This window comes from Cebus imitator, unplaced genomic scaffold (genome assembly GCF_001604975.1).
Source record: "Cebus imitator isolate Cc_AM_T3 unplaced genomic scaffold, Cebus_imitator-1.0 Scaffold678, whole genome shotgun sequence".
Taxonomy (NCBI): domain Eukaryota; kingdom Metazoa; phylum Chordata; class Mammalia; order Primates; family Cebidae; genus Cebus; species Cebus imitator.
In genome coordinates, this window is record NW_016107993.1 from 946,859 (window position 1) to 967,707 (window position 20,849).

General features: G+C 40.7%; 1 protein-coding gene and 1 non-coding gene across 5 annotated transcripts in view; both read right to left on the reverse strand.

The window, feature by feature from the left end:
• Window positions 1–914: 914 nt before the first annotated feature.
• LOC119469489 lies at window positions 915–1,054 on the reverse strand. The gene has a single exon (XR_005198315.1). It is a non-coding gene; the product is annotated as a U4 spliceosomal RNA (small nuclear RNA).
• A 5,774-nt stretch (window positions 1,055–6,828) lies between these two features.
• USPL1 (ubiquitin specific peptidase like 1) overlaps window positions 6,829–20,849 on the reverse strand; it is a 39,275-nt gene continuing 25,254 nt past the window's right edge. For all 4 annotated transcript variants that reach the window (XM_017518396.1, XM_017518395.1, XM_037734855.1 and 1 more), the window contains 3 exons: window positions 19,963–20,088; window positions 13,842–13,999; window positions 6,829–9,019 (listed from right to left, as the gene is read on the reverse strand). In XM_017518396.1, the coding sequence (XP_017373885.1) occupies window positions 7,140–9,019; window positions 13,842–13,999; window positions 19,963–20,088 (2,164 nt within the window). In that variant the 3' untranslated portion in view covers window positions 6,829–7,139. The remainder of the gene's footprint in view (window positions 9,020–13,841; window positions 14,000–19,962; window positions 20,089–20,849) is intronic.

Sequence of the window (20,849 nt, forward strand, 5' to 3'; positions counted from 1 at the left end):
CTCCAGTGCCTCTGAAGCACTTTGGACTGAACCCCTGCCCCTGCTCCTTTGGCTGTCATCTGCTGTTTTCGTGGCATTCTGCCTGTCCTTGAGGATTTTTGTTCTGGCTCACTATATATTTCTTTCTGTTACAGCTCCCGCTGCCATTTAGATGACTTTGCCTTCCATGGAGACAATCCATGTGCCGCTGGCCTCTTGGTGCCTCTTTCTTCTCATTTTTCAAGGATTCTTGCCAACTCTGGCCCTAAAGTTTCCTTGTCATACTTCAGACTTTGTCATCCCCGGTAACCTTGCTATCTCTGGAAGCTTAATTTCAAACACACTACTTTCGAGCCAGCTTACCTCCTCCACGAGTGCCTCTCTGCCATTCTTTGAACCTTGCTCCAATCCACTGAGCTCTGCCACCACTCAGCATACAGCCACTTCTTGTGTCCTTCACTTATCCATCCCTACAATCGTTACCTTTGCAGGGAGTCTGAATTCCTTTTCTCCTCTTTCTCCTTGTCCCATGTGCCTGACAATTCCTCTACGATGGCTGAAACTAACTTCACGCTTACTCTCTCTGTCCCGCACCTGAGCAGTTAAATATGACTGGAGAAAAATCAACCACCATCTTAGCTGGTCTCTATTAAACTGATGACTATAATCTCCCCATGGGCTCTTGGCACAGCTTAGCAAGCCCACTCCATGCCCCTATTCAATTAGCTCTCTAGTCTCTGAGACCCATATTTCACACCTGTCTTCCTCCGTGTTCAACTCCTCCCCTCACACCCTCAGCTGATGATCTATTTATTTCCCCAAGGAAATAATCAGAGGAGACCTTTCTCATTCTTTTATCACCAAATCTCCTAGCATCTGAACCTACGTACTTTGTCTTTCCTAGTATTTTTTTTTCTTTTTTTAAGAAAAACCAGTCTCCATAGAGACTGTCAAAAATTGGCAGTGCCGACTGTATTGCAAGTCGTCACAGGGGGTATTGGGAAAAGTTTTCAATTAGCAACAATCGCGCCTTGGATAAACCTCATTGGCTACGATACTGCCACGGCGCAAAGCTTTTCCTAGTATTAAAATGAGTTTTCTAGCTCTTAAGATCACACCACCTCCTCTTAGACACTGAATCCCATCCCTGAGAAGTGTGCTCCTGCAAGTGCCCTTTTCTCACCTACATCCGTGTGTCAGCCTCTCCCATCTTCAAAATAGGAGCAAAAGCCTTGACCTCACGTTGCCCCACAAAGCACCAGAAAATGTTTTAAGGGTGGGTGTTCCAGGCGCGGTAGCTCACGCCTATAATCCCAGCACTTTGGGAGGCTGAGGCAGGTGGATCATGAGGTCATGAGATCGAGACCATCCTGGCCAACACCGTGAAACCCTGTCTCCACGAAAAATACAAAAAATTAGCCGGGCGCCTGTTAGTCCCAGCTACTCGGGAGGCTGAGGCAGGAGAATTGCTTGAACCCAGAAAACGGAAGTTGCAGTGAGCCGGGATCGCGCCACTGCACTCCAGCCTGGCGANAAAAAAAAAAAAAAAAAAAAAAAAAAAAACGGTGAGTGCATAGCTCCACTTTCTCACCATCCCTTCACCTGAGCCCACTCACACTTGTTCACGTGAAACCGTTCATGTGGAGTTAGCAGGGACTTCCCCATTGCCAGAGCTAGTGGCCAATTCTCAGTCCTCCTATTACTCCTTTTTAGCAGCATCTGACAGATAATCATCCCCTTCTTTAAAAAACAAAAAGGCATTCTTCCTTGTATTTTCAGGGCACCATACTCCTATTGAATGAAGCTAGGGAGGCAACCATGTGACTAAAAGAACATTCCAGGAAGAGCAAAGGTCAGGAGAAGCAAGTGTGCTTGGCCTGTCTTAGCCTGCTTGGGCTGCTATTACGACTCTCTTAGACTGGATAATTTATAAATATTAGAAATTTAGGCTGGGCATGGTGGCTCATGCCTATAATCCCAGCACTTTGGGAGGCTAAGGTGGGCAGATCACTTGAGGTTAGGAGTTTGAAACTAGCCTGGCTGACATGGCAAAACCCTGTGTCTACAAAAAATACCAAAAGTAGTCGGGCATGCTGTCATACGCCTGTAGTCCCAGCCACAAGAATTGCTTGAGCCATGGAGATGGAGGTTGCAGTGAGCCGAGATCATGTCACTGCACTCCAGCCTGGGTGAGAGGGCAAGACTCTGTCTCAAAAAAAAAAAAAAAAATTGCTCAGTTTTATAAACCAGGAAGTCAAAGATCAAGGCACCATTTTGTTCTCTGGAGCTGCTTTAAGTCCCTAAATGATCCCATCCTATAACATGATCCACACATTCCTAATTCCAAAATGAGTATCTCCAGTGTGTGCCTCTCCGCTAAGCTCCAGTGTTGCAGACCTATCTTCCTAAATTGTCTCCACTTGGAAGTCTATGGGAATCTCACACTTAACACACTCCAAATGGAATTATCTTATCCCCTTTAAATTCTTTCCTTCCCGAGTCTGACCCATCTCAGTAAACAGCACATTTGCTCAGTCATTAAAACCTGGAGTTCATCTTTGACTCCTCTTCTGCCTCACACAGCCAATGCACACATTGTGTTGGCTCTACTTTTGAAATGCAGCAGTAATCCAACTCCTCTTGAATACCTCCAGTTACCACCCTAAACTCCAAGGAGATTGTAATAGACTAGGACTCCTACTCAGACCATCTGCAGACGGCCTCCCCACTCAGTGATCCTTTTAAAACCCAGACCAGATCACCTTCCCCTCTTGCCTGAAACCTTCCTGAGGCTGTTATTCTCATCTTAGACAAAGTCCTCACTGTGGCCTACAAGGCATATGAGATCTGCTGTCTGCCAGCCTCTTTACTTATGTCATAACTCGCCTTCCCTCATCATTTTGCTCAACCACACTCGCCTCCTCCCTGTCCTCAGTCATGCTGCTGTGGTCTCAATGTGTGTGTCCCCCCTAAAATTAGTGTTGAAGCCTAAATCCCCAATCTGACAGTACTAAGAGATAGGGCCACTGGGGAGATGGTTAGGTTGACGCTATGCCCCTCTTACGCATGTGAGGGTGCAGTGAGAGGAGCCACCCGTGAAGCAGAGCTACTTTCATCAGACAGAATGTGCTGATACCTTGATCTTGGACTTCCCAACTTTCCAAACTATAAGCAATACACTTCTATTATTTATACATTTTACCCAGTCTAAGGCTTGTTATAGCAGCCCGAACAGACCAGACACATGCCTAGCATTCATTCTTCACGACTTTTGCTTTCCTGGAATGCCCTTTTGGAAATCACATGGCAAACTCCCTAACTTTATTGAATTCTCTTCACAAACATCACCCACCTCCAAGAAGCCTTCCAAGTCTTCCTAGTCTAAAATACTTCTCCTCTCATCCACCCCTCTTCTCCATAGTATTTAGTGCCACCTGACATGATAGAGTCAATCCTCATTACTCACAGATTCTGTACTTGTGAATTCACCCACTTGCTAAAATTAATTTGTAACCCCCAAATCAATGCGTTCAGTGCTTCCTGTGGCCATTCGTGGACATGCATGCACAGAGCAGAGAAAAATTTGAGTCACCTGATGTGCACATTCCCAGCCGAGGTCAAACAAGTCAATACTGCACGTCCTCAAGTGCAGTCTAGTGTTCCTCTAAACACAGAAGGCTATGATGTGCCTTATGGAGAAACTCCAGTATTAGATGAGCTTCATTCAGGCTGAGTTACACTGCTGCTGGCCATGTTAATGTAAAGAATCAACTATAACGATCCAATAACATGTTTTTAAACAGAAACAAAAAAGGTTATATAGTGATTATTTGACAAAAACGTCATGACCACAGGCTAGTAGGAACCTATTTCCCCTAGGAACAATATTTCAATTTATGCTAATTCAGTGTTCATGACAACTTTATTGACCATGACTATTAAAAATGACGTGAATCAACTGTATATATCTCCTATTACTACTTAACATTATATGTTTCCTGTTTAGAAGGCAAACTCAAAAGGAGCAAGGATTTCCTTCTATTGTACTGCTTTATCTCAGGCTTATAACAGTGCTTGGTCCTTCTAGCAACAGTCTAGAAATATTTGTTGAGAAGATAATTAGTGCAAGTGAAGAATGGGCAATTCTTTTTTTTTTTTAAACACGTAGTTTCACTCTTGTTGCCCAAGGTGAAGTGCAATGGTGCAATCTTGGCTCACTGCAACCTCCACCTCCTGGGTTCAAGCAATTCTCCTACCTCAGACAACCGAGTAGCTGGGCTTACAGGTGCCCACCACCACACCTAGCTAATTATATATTCTTAGTAGAGACAGGGTTTCTCTATGTTGGTTAGGTTGGTCTCGAACTCCTGACCTCAAGTGATCTGCCAGCCTTGGCCTCCCAAAGTGCTGGGATTATAGGTGTGACTCACCTCATCCAGCCAGAATGGACAATTCTTAACCCCCTCTCCTGCCCACCAAAAGAACTCACGTCAATATAGAAAATGTTCAAGCCCACCAGTGATCACGGAGGAGCCAGGGCTGGCTCCCCGTTTCTCCCCAAATTTCCATGTAGTGTTGGTGAGGGCCCAGGGAAGTCAGTCATGCAATCATCAAAAAACCTTAAATGTGCAGATCCTTTGACCAAGCAACTCCACTCCTGGAAAACAAAACTTGGATCCCTGCAAAAATTTGTCAACAGGGATAACTGCTGCAGCACAATTAACAATGGCAAGACAGTATAAATCACCCCAGAATCTTAAAAGATTAGTGAAACAATGGTTATACATAAAAAGATACAACAGAATCTTTTTTTTTTTTTTTTTGAGATGGTGTCTTGCTCCGTTGCCAAGGCTGGAGTGCAGTGGCTTGATCTCAGCTCACTGCAACCTCCATCTCCTGGGTTCAAGCAATTCTCCTACCTCAGCCTCACAGGTAGCTGGGTCTACAGGTGCCCACCACCACGCCTGGCTAATTATTTTATTTTTAGTAGATGCAGGGTTTCACCATGTTGGCCAGGCTGGTCTCGAACACCTGAACTTGGGATCCCCCTGCCTTGGCCTTCCAAAGTGCTGGGATTACAAGCTTGAGCCACTGCACCCAGCCAGATCTCACTTTTATTTAAAGTCTATATGCATAAAATAGGAAAATGTTCGTAGTCATGATCACTAAGTATTAAAATGCATGGTCAAAAATCTTTGTTTTTTATATTTTCCCAGTTTTTCCTTGACAACATGCACTACTTTTGTCAGGGGAAAATAAACAAACGGAAGTTTAGGAGTAAATTTGACAAATAAATTATGAAGTACTGAGTCCCTGGCAGAGAATTTTACCTCAAGGACACTGGCTGCCAGCCTTAAACCTCAGTAAGCAGTGCTGTTAACTCAGATCTCCACGGCAGTGGTGCTGTTTGGGCATCCTACTTTAAATGAAGCCTGAGAAGTGGAACATATATTGATAAGCTCAGCACTCAACTGCTATGGTAGCCACTCTACTCAATCTCAGCTCTACAACTTAATAGCCGTACAGTCTCCTTATCTGTAAAGTGTGACGAAAGTATCTCACTCACAGGAATGTTGAAGTCTAAATGAAATAACATCTATCTCATATATAACAACCAACATATAACAAGCCTTATAAGCATGGGTTATTATTCTCTCCCAAAACAGAACTGTTAGATGGTGTCCCACTTTTGTTACAGAAGTCAATGTCCTGGGAAGAGAGAATTTGTGATAACATGAAATGTTGTATATCATCACAAAAATATGTAACCTTCTTCTGTTACTGATTTATTTACAGATTTATTGATCACTTAACATTACTAAAGTTCAAGTAATAAGGTTTCCTGCCATCCTCTGTATGGAGATATAAAGGAGATAAGTGATATAGGGAAAGTTTACATGCCATAGTACTCTACTGGTGTAACAAACAGGCGTAGGCTCTTAATATAAGGCCACACACAATAAGGAAAACTGTCATACATTCATATGCCATATACCACTTAAATTTGTATAAACTCTTGAACTAATGATGGTGGCAGGTGATCCAGTCAATCTGCTATCATCTTGGCTGCAGACTCAGGCATCCCTGCACTTCTGGGGGCCTGCCCCCACTTCCTGGCGTCTCCCTGCGGCCGGCACAGGTTTTCGGATCAAAGCGGGGGGAACCTAGAAGCCATGAACAGGGAGGGTCTGAAGGCTGGGGGCCAGGCTACCAGTCCCACCTATAGGAGTGGGAACTGGTGTCTTTTCCAAGCCTGTCTGTGGCCACCCATGGGCCAATCAGCATGCACTTCCTCCCCTCTGAGGCCCATAAAAAGCCCCAGTCTCAGCCAGAGCTGAGCAGAGGGAGGGATGACCAGCAAGAGGGAGGGATGACCAGCAGAAGGGAGAAATTACCCTCTCTGCTAAGAGCTTTGGAGAGCTACAGACATGGCAGAACAACCTGCCTGTGGAGAGAAGCTATCCTCTCCATGGCCTCCTCTTTCCTGAGAGCAGCAGACCTCTGGACGACCTGCCTGCAAAGGGAAGCTACCTTCTCCAGGTCCTCCTCTTTGCTGAGAGCTGAGAGGAGTTACCCTCTCCAGGGCCTTTTCTCGGCTGAGAGCAGAACACTTGAGGGACAACCTGCCTGCCGACAGATGGGAGCTACGCACCGCGCGTCTCCTTCTGAGCTGTTTTAACACTAAATAAAGCTCCGCTTCATCTTGTTCACCCTTCATTTGTCTGCATACCTGGATGCAGGACAAGAACTTGGGCAACACAGGCAAAGAAAGGCACCACTGGCAACAGGCTTCTGGGGGAAGAAAACCACCCACCCCAAAGATCACCCATAACACTAACACAACCAAAATTTCAAATCTAAAAATTTAATGCACTCAATTGTACAAACTGCCAAAAACTAGACACTTTTCATCATTAACATTGTGAAATCCTCAGACTCTTACAAGAACAAAATAAAACCAAAAAGAACACATTCAATGATTTTAATTTGTGTGACAGACTACATGCTCCATGGGCAGAACCAAAGGTAAAGCCTTCCATTTTGTTCATGGTTATTACACAAGTAATTACACAAGTCCAGTGTATAAACACTACCTGAACATATAGTAAGTTCTTCTAAGAATAATAAATATTATCTGAAAAAAGTTAACAAGCATTTATTCAATACTCAAACAGATAGTCATCAAAATGAGGTAGATCTAATGGGTCACTTGCTAAAGCATTTAATGATGAGGGTGGAAAAAACTCATCGAAAATACCATTCTTCATGGGACTCTCCAAGTTTAATGTTCTAACGCAGGCATTATTTGCCAGAGAATCTGGCTGAACTTCACATGGATTATTCTTAGTGGGGCTACAATAATTATGGTCCTGTCTCAGATGTGTGCTCTGGGAAACATCATTTAATTCACTTGGTACTGGTGATGGGATATCGCTATCTCCCATTCCCAAATACCTAAAGTCACCTTCCCCATTTTCTGACAGCTCTGCTGAAACAGGAGTTGCAGGAGACAATAATTCTGCTAAAATTTCTTCATGAGTTTGACTACCATACAGGGAAACACCAGGAACAGTGGTGCATGCAGACTCACTGGCAATATCCATTTGATATGGTAGCTCATTTAACAAGTCTTCTATTGATTCACAATCATTTGGAGACCCACCCTGGGACACCTGTTCTAGATTTTCACTTGGAGCTGTTCCACTTTGTGGGGAAGACATTAGAGCAGCTAATTTCTTCTTTTGTGCCTTCAGTTTTTTGCGAAGTTTTAGACGGAGTTTATGAATCTGACCTTCCACCAAGTCTTCATGGTTTGATGAAGAAACACCATTTCCATGAGAACTGTGGTTGAGTTGAGTGCTACATGAGGTGCTTCCAGACTTTTCCAAAACTTCTGAAGCAGCATGAGCATGCAGGGGAGCAGCTGTGCCATCAGACGATGGAGGAACTGGTGGTGGCTTACTGATGGGAGGAGGTTTAGTCACACTCCTCCGAGCTTTCTTGGATACATGGCTGGCCTTCTGATTTATACCTTTAGTTTTAAAGCCACCAAAATTATTTACCCCTTTAACTGAAGGTTGTAAATCAGTTATAGTGTTTCTATTATGAGCTGAAACACAGAGTGGCATAAAAGAAGCACCTCTGCTTATTAAGCCTTTAACCCAACTGCCCACAAATGGCTTCTTCTGATTTTCTTTCAGAGACTGATTCTGTAGTAACCCAGATGTGGTTAGAGAATCTGCTGTAGTTTCTTTTTTCTTCAAATTAGATACCTGAGATGTGACATGTTCTAGTTTTAATTGTTCAGTTTTTGGTGTAGGGAATTGTTTTAACTGAGCATCCCTCTCAATTTCTACTGACTTCACTCCCTGTATAAGACCAGTAGCATGAGTGTTATTCACAAATTTAGTATTTACAGTACCTTCTCTATTCAGCTGCACTGACTGCATGTTGGTATTTACAACTTGAGATGGAAAACTTACGCTCACAAATTGGTCCTGGATAAGCTTGTCTTTCAATGGAGCTGATATTGAAGAAGCCATTAGTGATTCTTGTGATTGCAAAGTACTTGTTTTGAGAATTCCTGTATTTTCTGCTACAAGTTTATTTTCTAACAGGAAAGCTTCAGAATTTAACTGTGAAACGGAGGCTGTTTTCTGGGTAGTTTCTTCAAGTATCAAAGGTAAAATATTGTCGACCAAACCTTTTGAACTTGAAAGTAAGTGCTCTCCATGGGTTACAGCTGAGTCCTGTGAAAGAGTATGATGGGCAACTGATGTATCTTTAGGGTGAGTTACTGAGGCTGTTTCAGCTGAGACAGCATCACCCACAGAACAGGACGTTGAAGATACTGGTTTCTCATTACCGACAGCGTGTTGGTCATTAGTCTTTCCAAGTGGAAGGCAGGCAGCTTCTTTATCTGTCACTTGGGATGTTTTTCTTTCCCAAATAACAATATGTATCTCTGAAGCAGGCACTTCAAATTTCTTGTGCCTTTCAGAACATGGGCCTTTTAAGTCATCACATTCCAGCCAACTTCCTGGAGGAGGGAAAAGAAGTGAAAGTTAGATATGAAAAAATCACCACCCTAGGTTAACTTTCTTCTGGCCTTTTCAACTGTTCTATCATTGAATACCCACCAAAGGAGAAGACTCTAAAATTGGCTGGGCGCAGTGGCTCGCGCCTGTAATCCTAGCACTTCGGAGGGTTGAGGTAGGTGGATCACCTGAGGTCAGGAGTTCAAGACCAGCCTGGCCATCATGGTGAAACCCTATCTTTAAGAAAAAAAAAAAAAAATTAAAAAACAAAACAAAACATGGTCTTGACCTTGTCACTATCATCTGCCGTGTTAAAGTCCTTAGACAGAGTATATTTAACTTTTGGAATTTAGAATTTGGTTATCAGCTAATTTATCCAATAACATCAGAAAACAGAATGTTTCATATACATAAATTTTCATGATAAATGAAGCTTGTTACCTGAAGGATCAATATTCATTTGAATTCTTGTTTTATTTCTGACCTTGCATTTTCACATTTGTCAAGAGAGAATGAGATGATGGATGACAAGAGAAGAGTTGAGAAATGAGAAGGATACACTGCCAAATACTGAAATATTAATACAAAACTTGGGAAAAGCCCATTACTTATAGCAGTGTGGTCGCTGGCAGTTACTTCTGCTTTCACAATTTCGGTGGTGCAGTAGTGACAGGGGCCCTTAAGTAGTCAACTAACGCATGAATGAAGAGTAAGAAGGTAACCTGTTTAAACCATTCCTTAANAAAAAAAAAAAAAAAAAAAAAAGACAGCCATTAGGATGGGTATTGTTTAAAAAATAGAAAATAGCAAATGTTGGCAAAAATGTGGAGAAATTGGAATCCTTGTGTAATGCTGGTGGGAATGTAAAATGGCACAACTGCTGTGAAAACAGTCTGGCAATTCGTCCAAAAGTTAAACACAGAATTACCATGGAGGCCCAGCAATTCCATGTGTAGGTACACACCAAAAAGAACGGAAAGCAGGAACTTTCAGCTCCTTGTCCACCAATGTTCAGAGCAGCATTATTCACAACAGCCAAATGTCTATCACAAATAAATGGGTAATACATACACTACTATTCAGCCTTAGAAAGGAATGACATTCTGCGATGTGCCACAACAGAAACGAAGCTTGAAAATGTGCTGAGTGAAATAAGCCAGACACAAAAGGACAAATAATGTGTATGATTTCACTTCTGTAAGGTATCTATAATAGACAAGATTCACAGAGACAGAAAGTAGAATAGTGGTTACCAGGGGTTTCGGGTGGGAGGATGCGGAGTTATTGTTCCATGAGTAGAGTTTCTGTTTGGCTTGAGGAAAAAGTTCTGAGGGTGATGGTGGTTGCACAGCATTGTGAATGTATTCAGTGCCAATGAATTGTACACTTACAAATGTTACTATGGTAAATTTTATGTCATATATATTTTACCACTACAACAAAAAATATAAAAAGTACAGCTGAGAAATAAAGAAAGGTGGCTAGGTGCTAATAGGTGCTATGGGGTTAAGGGAAGGTATCTTTCTTTCTTTTTTTTTTTTTTTTTGAGACGGAGTTTCACTCTGTCACCCAGGCTGGAGTGCAGTGGTGCAATTGTGGCTCACTGCAACCTCCGCCTCCTAGGTTGGAGCAATCTGCCTCAGCCTCCCAAGTAGCTGGGATTATAGGTGTGTGCCACCACACCCAGCTGATTTTTGTATTTTTAGTAGAGACGGGGTTTTACCATGTTGGCTAGGCTGGTCTTGAACTCCTGACCTCAGGTGATCCACCCACCTTGGCCTCCCAGAGTGCTGGGATTACAGGCATGAGCCACTTGTGCCTAGCCAAGGGAAGGTATATTTCTCTACATTTTACTTGCCACTACATGATAATTTGAAAAAAGCTAACCATAGGCTTAGATGAGTAACAACCTTTCTTAATAAATAATCAACAAATATCTGTACTTTCATTAGAGACTTATCAAAACAATCCACGCTTCTACTATATAATCAATATCTACACATCTATGAAACAGAAAATCAATACAAAAAGCATAATGTCATGGTAATTGTGGCATAACAAATTTATGTAGCTTACTCTATTCCTTTTTTTGTCTTTTTTTTCCTTTTTGTGGAGAATGGGGTCTCGCTATATTGCCCAGGCAGGTCTCAAACTCCTGGGCTCAAGCTATCCTCCTGCCTCTGCCTACCGAAACCAAATTTATTAAATTAATAAATCATGATGTCAAACACCATCATATTTACTACAAAACATTTCCTATTTCTTGGATTATAATAGCACCCAAAGCACTGTATTTTTCCTAAGGAGTATATTATTTTAGAAAACATTGTTTTAGCAGTGGAGAAGTGACCAACATAGTGGTCATCATTTTATGTTGCAAAACATGTTTAGAGACACTTGATCTTAAATATTTACAGTGTGCTCAGTTTCTTTTCCTTATCCATGTGCACCTATTCGTTTTTGAAGAAAGATTTCTAAGAACACACATAGAAAACTCATTTGATTTCCAGGTGTTGTGGCTCATGCCCGTAATCTAACACTTTGGGAGGCCAAGTAGGCAGATCACGAGGTCAGGAGGTCGAGACCATCCTGATCAACATGGTGGAGCCCCGTCTCTACTAAAGATACAAAAATTAGCTGGGCGTGGTGTCACATGCCAGTAATCCCAGCTACATGGGAGGCTGAATCAGAAAAATCGCTTGAACCAGGCAGTCAGAGGTTGTGGTGAGCTGAGATCGCTCCACTGCACTCTAGCCTGGCAACACAGCGAGACTCTGTCTCAAAAAAAAGAAAACTCATTTGACACATCTACCATAGTCACTTTTTCATGCTGAAAAAGACCATATCTTAAGATTATGAGAGAAAAAAAGTACTCACCACCAGGCTTCAAAGGCTTCCTATAAAGAACTAATCTTGAGGCCGGGCACAGTGGCTCACGCCTGTAATCCCAATACTTTGGGAGGCCAAGGCAGGTGGATCATGAGGTCGGGAGTTTGAGACCAACCTGACCAACATGATGAAACCCCATCTCTACTAAAAATACAAAAATTAGCCTGGCGTGGTTACTTGGGAGGCTGAGGCAGGACAATCACTTGAATCTGGGAGGCAGAGGTTGCCGTGAGCTAAGATTGTGCCATTGCACTTCAGCCTGGGCAACAGAGCGAGACTCTGTCTAAAAAAAAAAAAAGAACTAATCTTGAGGAATGCAAAGATTAAGAAAGGAAAAAGAGACCTTTCCTTACACATTCCCCAAAGGGAAAAAAGCTAAAGACCAAATTAAAATATTTATTAAAAGATAAGATCTGATATAAAAAAAGTAAACCGAGAACATAAGTCACATAACAGACACGAATTCTGGTAAGTTTCAAAAGGGAAAACAAAATATGCTCAGAGATCTGCTAATCCCCCACATACACACAAAACAAAACTGTTCATTAAGCATGTGGTTAATGTGGCTACACCCTTACCTACTACCTGGACCTGCTATTTCCCATTAAATAGAAAACTTTATGTATCTTTTGTTTGCCTGTGTCAGTGGTTCTCTACCACACGACCCACTCTGTAATCACCTGGGAAGCTTTTAAAACCATGTTTAAAATAGTATTGCCATAAAATGTCTGTAGTCCCAGCTACTCAGGAGGCTGAGGCAGGAGGATCATTCGAGCCCAGGAGCTTGACAACAGCCTGGGCAACACAGTGAGACCTTGTCTCAAAAAGAAAGATGAAAGAAGGAGAGAAGGAAAGAAAGAGAAAGCCAGAAAAAGTAAAGGAGGGAGGGAGGAAGAGAGGAGGGAGGCAGGCTGGCAGGAAGGAAGGCCAGCCAAAAACCAATACCAAAAACACCCAATATTGATATTTGGGCCTAATCACCAAGGGTGGTCTAGGGTACAACTGGAAATGTTTAGAAGGTAGCCAAATATTCTTATATGCTGTCAGGGTTAGGAACCATGCTGAACTTGAAGTGGATTGATCAATCTTTGAAATGCAAAAAAAAGTTAAAATAAGTTGGTTCATGCTGTGAAGAACTACTTCCTCTCAAATTTGAAAGAGGGTAAAACCTTAAGGTAATAATTACATTTATAATATAAGTTACAGTTTATAAAATGCTTTTATAATACAGTATTGTGTCATCCATTCAAACCATCCCCAGGAGGAAAATATCAAGTGTGAAGGAGTGTCTAAATAACAGAAAATGGTTATATCAAAGTGAGCCCTTATCAATGGCCTGATACAACCCTTAAGGAGATTGAGTTATCTTGTCTAAGACAAAGTGCACATTATGAGAAAAACAAACTCAGTATTACACTACATCAGACAAACAGAAGGCAAAAATTCCCCAAATCCATGAGCTGTGCTTACTTAGCTTTCTATTAAGAAGTTTAATTATTTAAATAAAGACTTTATCTTGATAGTAGCTGTTAGCAAACTATGTATTTCACAATGACAGAAGGGCTACATAAGTCTAATGTGTAATAGTCTTAGAAATATATGTCTAAAAAATAAAAGCAAAGATGTTAAGTAGGAAAAAGAACTGTAAGCAAATAGTAGTATGTAATCTCATTCTTTGTCTCAAAGAGAAATACACCCATGCACCTGCGTTTACCCAAAATACATGATATAAGGAAAGAAAAAAATTAGGAAGGATACTAAAACCACCATTTTTAATAGATGCAAGGAGGGGGAGAAGGCAAAGGCAAGAATGGAGAGAGAAAGAGTCAGGGCAAAGTTTGTCTTTTTTTAAAAAAACAAAAAACAGCAAGTCCCCACACACTAGAGTTTAGTTTTCATGCCAATTATCTTAAAAGGAAACCTCTAAACACTTACCATCAGCATCTAAGATCCATGTTATAAAATGATTATTTGCTTGATACTGAATTACAGAAGTTATTTGGTAAAGACAGCCTTCAAAATGAAATGCATAGTGCTGCAAGTCATTCTGTGGTAAGCCTTCTACAAAGTGCAACATGAATATGGGAGATACTCTGTGGGAGAGAAAAGCAAAAGAAGTTAAACAAATTTAATGCCATGTGTCTGGTTATACAAAAGATGTCTGAAGTGAACTAGTCACACATAACACTTTCAAGGCTAACTGCACGAATTGTTCTAGAGCGCCTCCAGATGTGTGTGTTAATTAGAAATGGAGAAATCTTAAGTATGTAACACTAAACCCTTTTCAGAATGGCATCCCAGACAGTTGGAAGTCATCATGCAGTAAGACTCTAACACAGACCATTAAACAAAAACTGCTCTGTAAGCAGCAATGCAGCTTTGGCTTAAAGATCTCATGGCAGCTACTTTGTAAAACCTAAGGAAAACATCCAGACCTTTTAGAATTTTCTTTGGCATCAAGTGCTCAGATTGATTGCTTTTGCTAAGTGGGGTAGGTAATATGTGAAAGAAAGCAACAAACCTAAGATATTCAAAATAAGCATTAATTTGGCCTATTTCAGTTATCTCAGGAAGCAGAGGGGTCTGTCAAATTAAAAGCTCTACTTAGGAAAAGTCCAATTTGTAACTAAGTCGAGACAAAATACAATACATTGGTCAATTTATTATTAACTTCAAGACGACTATAATTTCAAAAATATATTTTACCATTACAGCAACATGCTGAACCAGAAAATAGAGCCCAACGGGTCTCAAATAACTAAATTTAACAAAGCTCTCAGGATGTAAGAAAAATGTTGAATATCCCTTTTTCCAATATTTAAACAGCTGTCAAAACTTACTTTATCAAAATTTATTCAGCCCAAATGAACTTGAATCAATGTCCAAATTGCAGATTATTCAGACTGACAAGGGATAATTTATACATTAATCTTTGTCAATCATTTTGTTAGACAATAATCAAGTCCTCAAAATTTAAGTACCTACAAAATAAAAAGTCCTGCCAATATAGTCCTGTCTATAACACTAAACTCTTTCCCACTTTACAAAATCATACCTATTTCATCAAATCTAAGATTTCACTGATTATAAAATATGCCAGTATGAAACCATGCCGCCAATTAAAACTATATCATGACATCAATTTCATGTATTTCCATTTCAGACAGGTTAAAATATGAACTGTATGTCTGAATCAATGATCCACAGTAAAACTTGAGATGTATTCTCACAGCGGGATATGTAGGCTTTAGGCACCAGACTTTTTTTTTTTTTGAGATGGACTCTGAGCTCTGTTGCCCAGGTTAGAGTGCAGTGGTGCCATCTCAGCTTACTGCAATCTCCACTTCCTGGGTTCAAGACTCTCCCACCACAGGCTCCGGAGTAGCTGGCCGACAGGTGCATGCTACCATGCCCGGCTAATTTTTGTGTTTTTAGTAGAGACAGGGTTTCACCATGTTGGCTAGGTTGGTCTCAAACTCCTGACCTCAAGTGATCTACCTGCCTCCACCTCCCAAAGTGCTGGAATTACATGCATGAGTCACCAATACCCAGCCTGACTCTTTTAATTACTAATATTTAGTTCCTTGACCTTATACAATACCTTTCAATATATCTTCTAAGGCTAGCTACTAAAAAATCTCTTGATCCCTAGACTATGAAATCTCACTAGTTTCCTGCTTTTATATGGGCTTACACATGGAAAATGTTTTAAGACATATTAACGTGATAAATAACACAGGTAACACCACCTGACACATTTTTATGATTTTTGTACATTCCAAATCTTCTATTCTTTTGCAAATTAATAAAAGTAAAAACGGCCAAAACCGAAATCCACACTCAGCCCAATTCCCTGGCTGTAGAAGATACTCAGATGCCAGCTGAGTACAAGCACATTCCCCTAGGTAGTAAGAAATGACTTGTCAGAAACCTCCAAAGTCTGCTATGAGATTCAGATATAAATTTGATTTTCTCAACCATCAAAAAAAGAGTCAACAATTATATGTTAAGTTTTAAAATATTCTCTTAATTACACTGGCCTTTCAGATCAACCAGTACACCAAAGCTATCCAGGACCTGATGTGGAGTGAAATGATGTAGAACAGAGCCACAATGTAGAGTTTTACTACCATGTCAAAAATCTCAATGTGTCCTCCATACTACTTTCTATAACTATGAAACTTTTTAAGTCCCAAACGCCAAATGAAGTCCAATTTTTTTCCTGTATGTTAACATCTCTCATCTCTGAAGTTGGGATACACATTATCATTGATGGAACACAGTTAAATAAGCAGCATTTCTTTTTCTTTTCTTTCCTTTTTTTTTGATACAGTCTCGCTCTGTTGCCCAGGCTGGAGTGCAGTGGCGCAATCTTGGCTCACTGCAACCTCTGCGTCCCCGGTTCAAGCAATACTCATAGGTATCAGCCTCCTGAGTAGCTGGGACTACAGGCATGTACCACCACACCAGGCTAATTTTTGTATTTTTAGCAGAGATGAAGTTTCACCATGTTGGCCAGAGTGGTCTCAAACTCCTAGCCTCAGGTAATTTGCCCATCTCGGCCTCCGAAAGTGCTGGGACTATAGGCGCGAACCACCATGCCCGGCCAGCATTTCTTTCTTAATGGCATATTTTTTAAATGGTGCAACTTATAAATAGTAGCATCTTGGAGTCAATCAAATAATATGCTTCTCCTTCCTTTTTCTGTTCCTCTTTGTTTCCCCTATACTCTAGCGTCCTACCTACAATTCCAGTGTGTCTTATTTCCAGCCTCTCGGGTGAGGGTAGAACTTTATCCCTAGGTTTTGTGGTCAGACTTCTTCCTACCCACAATGCCTGATGTGTCAGTGAAGGATGATGCTCAGAGCTAAGGAGACCAAGTTAGGTTCTCCCTCAACCACTGGAAAATTGGATGAAAGGAATTAACCAAATTGGAACCAAGAGTGAACAAGAGATTTCAAGCTAAGACCTATTTGCATTCATCTAACATGGGGTTAATATCCTCTTATTTAAAAATCTACCCTTAGGAAAAGAAAAGAAAATAGAAAAGAGAGAAAGAAAGCACAAGGGAACTGTGTTAACCTCTGCTACCCAAACACAGCAGAGAAATATTGTGTCCTTGTCCCACAAAGCATACTCATAGCCTTGCACTCAAAGAGATTATGGCAGTAACCTTTCAAGAGTTTGTGAAGTAAAATGAAATCTGATTCTACGTTCTTGGTGTTCCATGTCACCATGCTCTGAATGTAACTCCTAAACAACTTACTTAAATAAAAGTAGCAGATTTGGGCTGGGCGCAGTGCCTCATGCCTGTAATTCCAGACCTTTAGGAGGCCAATGAGGGCAGATCATGAGATCAAGAGATCAAGACCATCCTGGCCAACATGATGAAACTTTGTCTCTGCTCAAAATACAAAAATTAGCTGGGCATGATGGCATGTGCCTGTAGTGCCAGCTACTCAGGAGACTGAGGCAGGAGAATTGCTTGAACCTACCTGGCTGGTGGAGTTTGCAGTGAGCCGAGACTGCACCACTGCACTCCAGCCTGGCAACAGAGCAAGACTCTGTCTCTAAAAAAAAAAAAAAGTAAAGTAGCAGATTTGGGTCCGCTAGGCATAATTCACCTGAATTTATCTATGAACTCTTTTCCAATGGGGAGACATTAGAGATGTGGGTTGAGACAAGGTGTCCAAGGAACTTAAATGAGTTTTAGAAGGCTGTATGTCTTAATTACATATGATACATGATGAGCCCAATTACTTTTAGGTTATCCCTAAAAACTACATTAAATTTCTTTCTAAATTCCATAGACACAAACAAATCAAGTTATACAAATTTCAAAATAATAAAAGCACAAAGGACTTAGACCTTGTTACTTAAAATTTAAGTGAAACTTCATACACTTAATTCAATTTACTTTTGAAGAATATAGGAAATGTCCACATTATAAATTCTGCTAATAAATTAGCCCACTATAACTCAAAACACATTTTCCATTAAAAGGCTGTTTTATCTAATGGATCCATTTCCAGATCAGCGCATGAATCTTTAAGGTAAGCAACTTATTCATACAGTTAAAAAATATATATGCTACAGTGCAACCAATTAACAGTTTAAACAAAACAATGGTACGACTCTATGTTCACTGCTGGGGCACGGGAAAAAGCAGGTATGAACAGCTAGATGAAATCATATACATCAAGCAGCCTAAAGCAGGTCCATGGTCCAGGGCAGGAGGGCAGACCCCATGCTCTGCTGCTCTTCTCCTCACCTCATCATCAACACTTACATCTCAAAACTGACACATGGCAGCCAAGATAGATGACAGACTTCCGTAATCTTCAGACAGATCAGACACCTCCTCTTCCTTCCCACTTTGCCCTCCTACACAAATGCTATCAAATAATAGTGACGGGCAAAAAAGATGCGAGTCCAAAAGGACAAAGAAAGGGAAATAAGCAAACAAGGAGTCGATAAATATTTAGAGGACAGAAAGCAAACAGAGAGGTGGCACCTTACCCAACAGAATGGACAAAGTGAAGACTAAGTGCTGTGGGATACATGTGCTGATGAGAAAGAAGAGCTTATTTCTCCCAGAGAACCCTTAAAAGTGTGGATATTTACGGCCACAGATGTGGTAGAATGTGGGGATGGGGCCTTGGGCTAAAAACTAGGATGGTGACTCAAAGTGTGTACATAAAAAAGCGCACCCTATGCTCTAGGCCCAGAGAGGAACCAGCACAGACTGCAGCAGAGAGTGCAAAGTGCCAGGAAAGTGCTGCCAGGAAAAAAAGGGGTGGGGAATGAGTAAAAAACTGTGAAGCATCTGAGTATTGGAATTGTATTAGTGTTTAAAATATTTGGCAAAAACTCACAGCACATAGTAAAACAAATGAAAACAAGGCAAATAACAATTCCAGGAAAAATAAAGAATTGTAAAAGTGCAACCTAACTATGTATGCTACTTGGCTGAAGAGGGAATAACATACATATGTTAATAACAATGCAAATATCGAATACTGATTTAGCCAATATGCAACTGCATTGGAAGAACAGGGAAAGGCTAAACTAAGATGAGGCCCAGGTGTTGGTGTGAGAAACCCGGTCTTAACTGCTATAAAAGAACAGATTGCATTATGGTAGAATAAGCACATCAATTTGAAATGTCAAAGTAAATACTATCTTAATTTGAAGATTTAAAGTAGATACCTGGAGGAGAGGACAGGGGACTACTGCCCTTTGTTCCTTTAAGCTTGTGAGCACTGATGAACTGAGAATTTATTACTTCAATAGAATAAATCTTTAGGAAAGATTCTGAGGGGTTTCTAGCACATTCAAGGGCATAAAGGTTAATGTTCCTGGTTCTTTATTATATCAAATTAGACCTCAAAACATTTCCTTAATGTTCAATTAGGCTGACAATGAAGAGTAAAGAGGATGTGTACATGTGTGAGTGCATTAACGAGAGAGAGACAAACTGCCTAAGATGGAAGTGACCTGTGAGTTGAGAGAGATGGGGCTCTGGTAACACTGGAAAAGGTGACGCTGACCAACCTCCCACTGAGGACAAACAGAAAAGCTGGCAAAACAGAATGAAAACACATCTGCTCAAGGGCACCAGATAGCTTACAAGATGATGAGGAATTAGCATGCTTAGAAGAAGATGGAGATTCAGACAGATGAGCCTGTGGCTCATCTTTGAATCACCTTAGTTCTTAAAATCTGATCAAGGAAATCCCAGAATTCTAGAAACTCCAGGCACTTGGCAGAGGAGAGAAAAACTGAAGCCTGATACCTTTAAAGAAGAAAAAAGGCAAGAAGAAGGAGACACCACGAGAGTGGGGCCAGAGGGTCAGCCTAAGTGGATCTTCAGTGGCTTCACCTGGGACAGTGGGCTGACTAGCCAGATAGAGCGAGGCAGTTGGAACTCGGAAATATATGTTAACTCAAATTTCAGAAAGGTAGGTTGTTGTTACCATTTTCAATTCTACACATTAAGAAAAATGTAAGTCCACCTTCATTTTATATTAAAAACTATAAGACAATTTTAACTCACTTTTCCAATATCATTTTTCTTATTTGTGATTTACTGTTGCAATTGTTACACGGACCAAAATGGGCAGCATTAAGTGGGTGCCACTCAGGGATGACATTTGTAAAGGTGATCAGACTCTTCATACACCTATTAAAAAATGACATAATAAATTCATTAATGTTAAATGCATTTACATTAATTTAAATAAATTTCTGAAAGTATTCCTCCCCTTTTTGGTGATTCATACTTTCTTATTTCCCCAAATCATGTTAATATGGCAATATTCTCCCCTACGCTAGTAAAGAAGTTCTGTGAAGATGTTCCACATTAATTACCCATAGCTTTCAACTATGACACGAAGCAGGAAAAAAAGACAGGGTTCCCCAACAATACCACTGATATTTTTCACCAAAGAGCCTCTGCTGTGAAGTACTGTCCTGTGCACTGTGGGATGTTAAGCATCATTTCTGGCCTCTACTCACCAGATGCCATAACAGCATCCGGTTGTCTCCAGAAGTTGCCAAATGTCCCGAGGGGGACAAAATAGCCCCTAGTAAGAGCCACCATTCTAAGGTTGTTGTCAAATTTATTAAAAGCTCACCCCTTACTCAAATAACTTAAACTGGCTAGCCGTTACAGACAAAGAAAAATGAAAAAGGGTGTTTCCAAATATATAATCAGGAATACATTCAACTTAACTTTTTTTAATCCTTAAAAATATACAGCATTAATTGTGAACAAATTTTGTTTTCGCAGGTTACACAAGTTCTAAATTTGCACTTTCGTCTGAATACTTGAGAGCCACAGCCAGCTAAAAGGATGATCTTTAAAGAGGTACACTAAACCTCAACTGTATCCACTTTAATAAAAATGTTTTTAATTAAAAGAGCAGTTACATATTACTTAAG